We start from the raw sequence: 9,232 nt of genomic DNA on the forward strand, positions 1-9,232 counted from the left end.
GTCTGAAAACGATGTTAACAATGGTTATCTACAGGTGGTAGGATTAAGGGTGATTCTTCAGTATTAACTGAATTTCCTGAAGTTTTTGCAATGAATATTAATTTGCTTTGTAACATGCAAGAAACAAAAATAGCTGGCTCCTGAGGATATTCTAAAGAATCTGTCAGAGAGTATGATGATAACTCCAAATGAAAAAGGACAAAATGTTCTGATCAGGGATGATATTTCTGGAACAAATATATTGATCAGTGATGGCGTGTTTGGAAGAGATGTATTGACAAGATAATTAAATCTGTCCTCTCAATAACGACTGTTTTGACAGGCACTCATTTGGATGTATAAATCTGGGAGCACTTACACTTCAACAACAACAAGACAAACCACAATCATTTTAATCTGTTTCATAGTGAATGGATTATGAAGCCAATATTTTAAGAGTTCAGACTTCAACCAACAAAAAGAAAAACTGTCTTCCAACTATGACAAACATAGAACTATCTTATGATAAACTTTCAATTCTGTAATTCTGTACTGTGGTAACTGATATTTCCTAGTTCTTCCTCATCCACTATAAACACACTGTGGTCTAAAGAGATAAGTGAAGAAAAAAAACCAAGGCTGTTTTCAAGATTAACATTATCTTTTTTTTTTAAGAGAAAACCAGCTTCTATTTTATCTTTGGAGGGCAGAATTCACCCAAAATTAGGTCAACAAAGCAAAGCAAGTATGTTTCATTTGCAATTGTTTTACCTTTAAAAATAATCATTGGATTTTGTTAAATTCATGCAAAAAAATAATAAACTTGTCTGATAAACAGGAAGGAAATGTCAGAGCCAAAGAGTGAGATAATTGTTCGTTCAGGCAGGTTTTGAGTCATCTGGTTGGGCTGTACTGGTTTCACAGTCTTGGAACACAGATGACACATAATTTACCATGTTGCAAATTTATTTTGAACTTCCTCATTCAGACAGAAACTTAACAGTGCTTACCTAAAACTCCAAAAAATATATATATTTCTTTTCTCTTTTGGAATGGCATCCCAAGATCCATTCAATCTTTAATGAGTTAAGGAAATATAGGCAGGAAAAAAAGTCACAGAGGAACATTTACTTCAAGATTTGCCTTTCAAATGCTTCTACATTTTCAAACAACTAAAAAAAATTCCATTTTCTAAGAGGAAGAGGTATTCTGTCAAAGTAAAGTCTATCTAGACCCAAGTTTCGTTTCCTAATAGACCGCTGTGTGCACAGAGAATGCCGAACTCACTGACAACAAACTGCCTTCAACCTCATCTCAGTTATTCACAGGCTTTTCCTTCTTTAAGGAAAAGGAAACTACAACATTCTTTTGGAAAAAAAATCATGGGCAAGGCTCAATTCAGCTGATGACAATCTGGATTCATAATGAAAATCTCTGTGAAAATAAGGAACAAAAACAAGAGAAGTCAATATTTGGACTAAACACAGCAATTTTTAACAGTGCTCCCGAAAGATGTGACTCCACACACAGGCTCAGTCAATATTTGCCAAGTGAGGTAAGTCATCAACAAACGATTTAGGAAACTTGTTGGAGTCCCTGTATCACTTGGTTCTTACTCACTCACCAGTTTAACCCATGTCATAATACGACACACGAAGCAGCACCTCTAATGGGAGAGGAGATTCATTTCAGCAAGCACAAAGAAAAGCAGGCTGTTATTTCACAAGGACTGACGTCTATGGAATGGGGGAAAAAACAAAAATGAACCTTTATTATTTTCATATATCCTATTTAAAAAGACTGTTCAAAGGAATGAATAGGAACATCTGAAAAAAAGAAACCACTGGGTATTGCTCCCAACTAAAGCAATGAACATGCACTTGTGAACCTATCTCTAGCTCCCACAGAGGGCTCCTCATCCTCACCCAAGCAAACAAAGACGTCCTTAAGTTGGAGCCAGTGTGGGCTTTGAACAAAACACGCTGCATTGCTTCAAAGACTTAGAAAGAAGTAGGAAGACAAAGCGTGACTGTATTTAAAGTGCCTTTAAAACAATATCCATTCAAAATACAACTTACTGTCTATAATGGCATTATCATGAAAATATAGCTTAATATTCAAAGTTATAGGCTCTCGGCATAATGAAAACTCTACAACCCTTGCTCTAAATACTTCCTTCTACAAGTTTTAGTGTACAATGAACACAAGTTTTAAAACCCACTAAATTAAGAAACTGGCACTGTTCCAGTTTTCTAAGAAAACTGGCATAAGGCCATGCAAAAATCAGGAAAAACTCAGCAAAAGTGAAAAACAAATAGCTTCCAAATTCTAAAATATACCTCTAGACTGAGTTTTTTTTTCCCCTGAAAATATCCACATAAAGTTTCATGCTGTATGCACTAACCATAAATTTCCGCTTAAGCATTACTGGGGAAAATTAACTGATACAAACTATAATTCCTCAAGGAGAATTCCCTCGGAGATGTTTTAACTGTAAGGGCAAAAAATCTTTATTATCTTTCAAAATATATGACATTTAAAATAATATTCAAGTAAAATAAACTTACAGTACTTTTCCAATTTGCAGATGATTTTTCCTTTTCCAGTTATCAGTGTAATTCTCCCCTTAGTTTGTACTAGTAACATACTATTCACGATAAGAAAATTAATTTCAGGACTTCCCTGATGGCATGGTGGTTAAGAATCTGCCCGCCAATGCAGGGGACATGGGTTCGAGCCCTGGTCTGGGAAGATCCCACGTGTCGTGGAGCAACTAAGCCCGTGCACCACAACTACTGAAGCCCACACTCTAAAGCCCACAAGCCACAACTACTGAGCCCACGTGCCACAACTACTGAAGCCCACGTGCTCTAGAGCCCGTGGGCCGCAACTACTGAAGCCCGTGCGCTCTAGGGCCTGCATGCCACAACTACCGAGCCCGTGTGCTGCAACTACTGAAGCCTGCACGCCTAGAGTCCGTGCTCCGCCACAAGAAGCCATCAAGCCACTGCAATGAGAAGCCCGCGCACCGCAACAAAGAGCAGCCCCCGCTTGACGCAACTAGAGAAAGCCTGTGCTCACCAAGGAAGACCCAACGCAGCCAAAAAAAAAAAAAAGAAAATTTAATTCAGAAAGATAGGCAATAAAGGCATTACATCAAGACCAAAGAGCCACAATAGGTAATAATGCCTTATAGCCAAGGATACGGTCACCTCAGGCTCCTATGAGCAGTGAGCTCTGAACGAAGCTCACATTTCCGTCCTTCAGGAAGGAAGTGATGCCGACCAGCTTTCACTAGGCCATCTTTTGGCCCTTGAAGCATCTGATGATTCCTCCATCTCCAGCCCACATCTCTATCAGGAAAACTACTCACTCCTGGATTCCATGTCAACTGATTACCACCTCTTAATGTCCACAGATACTTCTCCAAGTCCAACCTATTCAAAAGCAAGTATCACCTCCCCGCAAACCGAACTCAGCCTTCTTCCACTTTCCCATCTCAATCAACAGTTCTAAGAGCCACTCAACTTTCCAAGCCAAAAGCCTGGGCAGCATCCTTAAATTCTCCTTCTCCCAACTCTGCCACATCCAATGAACTACCAAGATTTGACACTAAAAAATACTTTTGGAAAGTCCCAAGACTGTGCACCACCATAACACTACCATAGCAGCCTCCTACAAGACGCCAACTAAAAGTTATTAATAGCTCACATTTACAGAGAACTTACTTTGTACCAAACACTGTGCTAAACTTTGGGTCTGAGTTAATTTAATCCACGCAACAATTTAAGGTTGGTACTAGTCTTTTTTTTTTTTTTACATCTTTATTGGAGTATAATTGCTTTACAATGGTGTGTTAGTTTCTGCTTTATAACAAAGTGAATCAGTTATACATATACATATGTTCCCATATCTCTTCCCTCTTGCATCTCCCTCCCTCCCATCCTCCCTATCCCACCCCTCCAGGCGGTGATCTCCCTGTGCTATGTGGCTGCTTCCGGTACTAGTCTTATCCTTGTTTTATAGATGAGGACACAGCTACAGAGTGGCTACAGAGACACTTTAGTGTCTCACCCTAGGTAACACAGTTTTAACTTGGCACTGAACTCTCACTTCTGTGTCCTTGCATGAGCTTTTCTGCTCTGCTTGGAAGGCCCTTTCAACCATGTCTGCTCAGCTTCAAAGGCATGTTCTCCTCTATCAAGTCTCCTGATGCCCCCTGCTGGTGCTTGTTCCTCTAAGTCAGTAGTTCTTAAGGTTGGCTACATGCCCTATATGCCCCATAAACTAGATGCCTAAATCTCAACCCCAGAGATTCTGATAGCACTGGTCTGGGTGCAGTCTGGGCACAGGGACATATAAAAGCAACCCAGGTGGGTCTAATATGCAGGCAAGGTTCAGACCTACTGCTCTACATTTCCCCAACCCTTTTACATCAGAGCACTTATCCCACTGCATCTGAATGAACTGTTCCTGTCTGTGCCACTAATTACATTGTGAGCTCCTGAAACCCAAGTTTCACAGTCATCTGGGGGGCTTTCTCAAAACTAGAGATTCCTGGACCTCACTTAAAAACTAAATCCGACCCATGGTCAGAGCCTTGGAAACTGTCTCACAAATAATTCTGATATGTGGCCAAATTGGGGGACTCTCTCCTAGGTAAAAAATGGGTCTTTTCATTTATACCTGCCAAGGTACCGCAAAGTGCCCAGCCCATAGATGAACTGTGATAAACATTTGTGCAACAAATGAAATCTAGTAACATGAATCTGAAGACTGGGTGTATGTAGTCAGTATTCAAGCTTCTTGCAGCAGCACCTGGAAAAGCTGCTTCCTGCAATAGAATGCAAACACTGGGCAGCTTTTCAAATGTGTTTTGTGATCCACCAGTGCCCCCTACTGACTTGAAGATGGACAGCTAAATCAAAACAATGGTTAAAACAAGTATTTTAATTGTATATGCATATTACTAGCCACACAAACTGTACTTTTTCCACCAACACCTATACTATTAACTCTTCTGCCCTCCAGTCCTAGTTGACCCAAGCTGATCAAGCCCTACCATGTGCTCAGCCCCACTCCCGGGCTGCGATCACGAAAGACGGCCAGTAGCAGTTCTCAGCAGCGCCCTCAAAGCCTCTCACTTATCTTTTTTGTTCTTTGGTCAATGCCTCTTCCAAATCCCACCACACTCATAAAATCTCTCACCTGGAAAACACAAGAAACCATTCATCTACCAGTTTGCCTCAGTCCTTACTATTCATATTACTATGACAGGAGACGAGCAGCATCTACATCACCCAGGAGCTTGTTAGAAAATGAGGACTCTGAGGCCCCCACCCAGACCTCCTGGATCAGAATCTGCATTTTAACAAGAGTCGCATGCACATGAAAGCTTGAGAAGCACTGGTCCTCACCTACTAGACCTGACACCGCCATTTTATGACAAATAATTTTCTAAGTAACTCTTGCTATCTTGAAGTAAAATTCATCACCCACCTACATACATAAGTCCAAAAAAAAAAAGAGACCCATATATTAATTTGACGGTAACACAATGGAGAACAAAAAGGAGAGACTTATAAGCGTTATATTTCAGCATATGAATGTTCAACACAACTAAATTAAAGATGTGAAGAACGAACCAAGTTTCTAAAACACGCTCGAGGCAGGTGATACCATCCAGATGAGAACCACTAGTCTACAATTACTGCCATCCTTCGCTCCCTTCCATCTCACAGGTGGAAGGGACTATCTCTCCTCCTTTTCAAAGCTAAGGAATTCTCTTTTATAAAAGTTCCCTCCCTACATTCCTCCCGAGGCCATAAACATTGCCAAATCTTGAATACTGGAACAACCACAAAACAACTCTAGAATCTTGACCAAACATGTCCCTCTAGTTACTATATTCTCCCTCCTTCCCTTGACAGTCAAGCTTATAAATCCCATTTACTCATATTTCAGCTACCAACCCATATTAATCTAGCTTTCACTTCCATCAGTAAACCTACATGTATAAACATTGTGAAAGCCTTCCAACCAAATTGCCCAAAACAGTGAACACTTCTCCAAACCCATCTAACTCATCTTTCTGTAATAGACATTGTCGTTGCACATCTAGTCTCCATGCCCCCACTGTGTTCATGGATTCATTTCTCTCCCAGGTGATTAATGTAGTGATCCCATTCTGAGCTGATTCTGTTTAGTCTAAGCCAATCAGGGCGTGGCATTCCCCTGGCACTGGCTATTGGGTCAGGGGCGCTGGTCCAATCAGACTGAAGAGTGTAATCCAAGTCTGGGAATTTTGTCCTCTCTCTTTCTCTTGCTCTAGTGGATGGGAAAGCATGTGTTACTGGCTGTCATCTTGCAACCATAAGGGGAACCAATCTTACTTCGGAAAGCCAAGAAAAGAGATGGGGACCTTGAGGACATCGTTGACCCACCAGAGTCCACCCTTCCTCTGGACTTTGTGAGATAATTTTCCTTACTATTTAAGCAATTGGGTTTCCCCAACTGGAAGCACCTTAACAAAGCCTGTCCTTGAAACTTTCCTCCCTTAATTTTCTAAACATCACTCTTGTGCTCCTACTTCTACTTATCAAAAGTTGCTTCTCGAAAATCTCTGGCCTCCCCTCTTCCTCTTCCTCATCCTTACATTTTGGTATCCACCAAGGTCTGTCGTGAGTTTTTCTACTCAAAGCACATATCTCAACAATTTCAGCTCCCTTTAGCTTTCCCTTGATACAGCACAGCTGAGCTACTGGCACTTCCTCAATGGAGTACCACTGCTGCTGTTCCCCAGCTCATCCACCTGAGGAACTCCTGTCTCTCAAAACTTGTCTCCCCTGAAGTCCCCAGGGGTTCCTTGCCTTTTTTGTGCCATAGACCTCTTTGGCAGTCTAGTGAGCCCTATGGACCCCTTCTCAAAATAATGCTTCTAATTGCATAAATGCCAATTATAGTGCAATATAATTGTTTTTAAGACCCAAAATCTGATACAGTAATATGTGCTTCTTTATTAGCTCATTAATACTAAAAAGACCTAGTAGTGAGTCATAACTACTATAACTTTGATGTAGTGATGAGCATAAATGATATTTGGAGATCTGCAACAACCGTAATGTGACATGAAAATGTCTGTGACATGCACTGGTCCTGTTAACTTCGACTGGTGACAGGTACTGCTAATACTACTGTAGTTTGTTGCTGTAGTAGCTTATTAAATGAATTGCTCCCAATCAACCACATGTCCTCACATCCATGCTCTGTGTAGTCCCCCACCACATTGATTCTAGGCTTGGTCATACGACTCATTATGACACCAACAAATGTGGTGCAAGCAGGTGTTTAGCATCAGGACTAGCCTTCTTGGAACCCAGTAACCATGTTAGGAAGCCCAAGATGGCCACACTGAGGGGCCCTAGACCCACCGATATGGTATTAAGTCCACCTCATAGTCTAGCACCAGCTGAATTCAGCCACTGGGAGATGCCAGCAGAACTGCCCAGCCAACCTATAGATGGTGAGAAATAATAAATCATTGTTGTTTTAAGGTCGTTATCTGGAAATAGATAACAAACAGTTACCTACATTCATAACTGAAGGAAATGCTAAACTGCAGTGAAAGATTAGTGAAAAAGAGCATTTTTCCCCTCAGAGTTCAGGGACCTCCTGAATGCTATTCACAGACCCTCTGAAGGGCCAATAACCACAAACCCCTGGTAAGACAGATTCCTGCTCTTTTTACTACCACAGTACATTGATAGCCATATAAACTGATCACAGCATATCCTTTGCTGTTCCAACCTTAAAGCTGCGCCAAGCTCCTAGCACATAATAGATGTTCAACAAAAATTTATCAAATGAACCAAGTTTCTTACAGGATCTGTTGTCCTAACTAAACGGTGAGCTGCCTGAAAACAAAATAAAAGCAAATACTTGGATGTCACTTCTATGTGCCAGGACCTCTTCCAAGTGCTTAACACATACTAACTTATTCCTTATAACAACCCTAAGAGGTAGATGTTATTTCCCCAACTTCACCAATGGGAAAACAGGCTCAGAGAGGTTAAGTGACTTGTCCAAGGTGACACAGCTAGAAAGTGGCAATGCCAGGACTGGATGGCCAAATCCATGTTCTGATTTTATTGTCTGTCCTAATGCACCCAAAGCACATTGCAGAAGCTCAATAAGACTTTTAAATGAGTAGTGCAATTCTGAGATTTCATTAGCAATATTTTATGGGTGCACTGCTTCTTCAAGACTCGATTTGTAGACTCCTTTCTAGTAGCCTGTGATTTGTTTTTCATGATAGAAAATATCATTTACTTTTTTTAAAACTAGGAGAATAACACCTTCATGTGTACAGATTTTCGAAACAGTCTTCCCTGTAAAAGTGTATTTCTTTCAAAGTACACGAGTTCATAGAATGTAAAGAAGGGAGCTGACCTATCCATACTATATACTGTTCACTGGAAATGGCAGAGAAGTTCCAACTTCTCCCTCTCACCCAGCCATTCCCATGCCAGCCTCCCCGACCTCCTGCAGCAGCTTCTCTGAAGGTGACCCTCCCCCATTCATACACCAGGTTCTGAAACCTGACCTTGTCAGGCAACCAGAACCGAACCTCGCAGTGCCCTGAGGTGGCCTAACCCTACTCACGAACCCAAGAGGGCACCAAACGGAGGGTGGATACTTTGTACTTTAATTTTTTAAGTGTTTTATTCACGAAAGCACAACCCAAAGGGCCCCACCCACCCACCCCCGGGTCTCACGCCTCAGTCCGGCAGCGCCTCGCTCCAAGCGGACCGCTGAATGAACTGCGGGGCCGGGACGCAGCCGGCCCGGAGGCGGGAAAAACCTCGGGGCGAGCCGGGCCTGGTCCCCGGAGAGGCCCACTAGAGCGCGGGGGGGGGGGGGGTCCGGGAGGCCGGGAAGGGGAGGTGACAGCTGTGACCCGGCTCCACTCTCTCACCTTGAACATGTCTCTGGCAGCGGCGTCTCCGGCGGGGGTCACCCGGCCTTGACCCGCCCACTACAGAGAGGTGGCTACGGCGGCCGGCTAGGGCCCGATTCCTCCGACGCAAACGGGCCGCGGTGCGGGTGACGACCGTACAGCCAATTCGATCCGGCCAAGGCTTAGCTAGGAAGCCTCGGCTGGAAACCGCGACGTTGAGCTGCAGCGCGTCGCGCCTCGAGCGGCGAGCGAACGCAAGCCCCGCCTCTCAGAGGCTCCACCCCTGCGCCGGCGGTT

General features: G+C 42.8%; 1 protein-coding gene across 3 annotated transcripts in view; it reads right to left on the reverse strand.

Moving 5' to 3' along the window:
• Positions 1-9,198, reverse strand: part of APOO (apolipoprotein O) — a 57,758-nt gene extending 48,560 nt beyond the window's left edge. Inside the window, exon 1 of one of the 3 annotated variants that reach the window (XM_033411452.2) lies at positions 8,954-9,198. In XM_033411452.2, the coding sequence (XP_033267343.1) occupies positions 8,954-8,962 (9 nt within the window). In that variant the 5' untranslated portion in view covers positions 8,963-9,198. Of the gene's footprint in view, positions 1-5,041; positions 5,176-8,953 lie in introns of those variants that run through there. The other 2 variants (XM_004283082.3, XM_033411450.2) reach the window with 2 other exon arrangements.
• Positions 9,199-9,232: the final 34 nt, after the last annotated feature.

The sequence above is a fragment of the Orcinus orca genome, chromosome X (assembly GCF_937001465.1).
Source record: "Orcinus orca chromosome X, mOrcOrc1.1, whole genome shotgun sequence".
NCBI lineage: Eukaryota > Metazoa > Chordata > Mammalia > Artiodactyla > Delphinidae > Orcinus > Orcinus orca.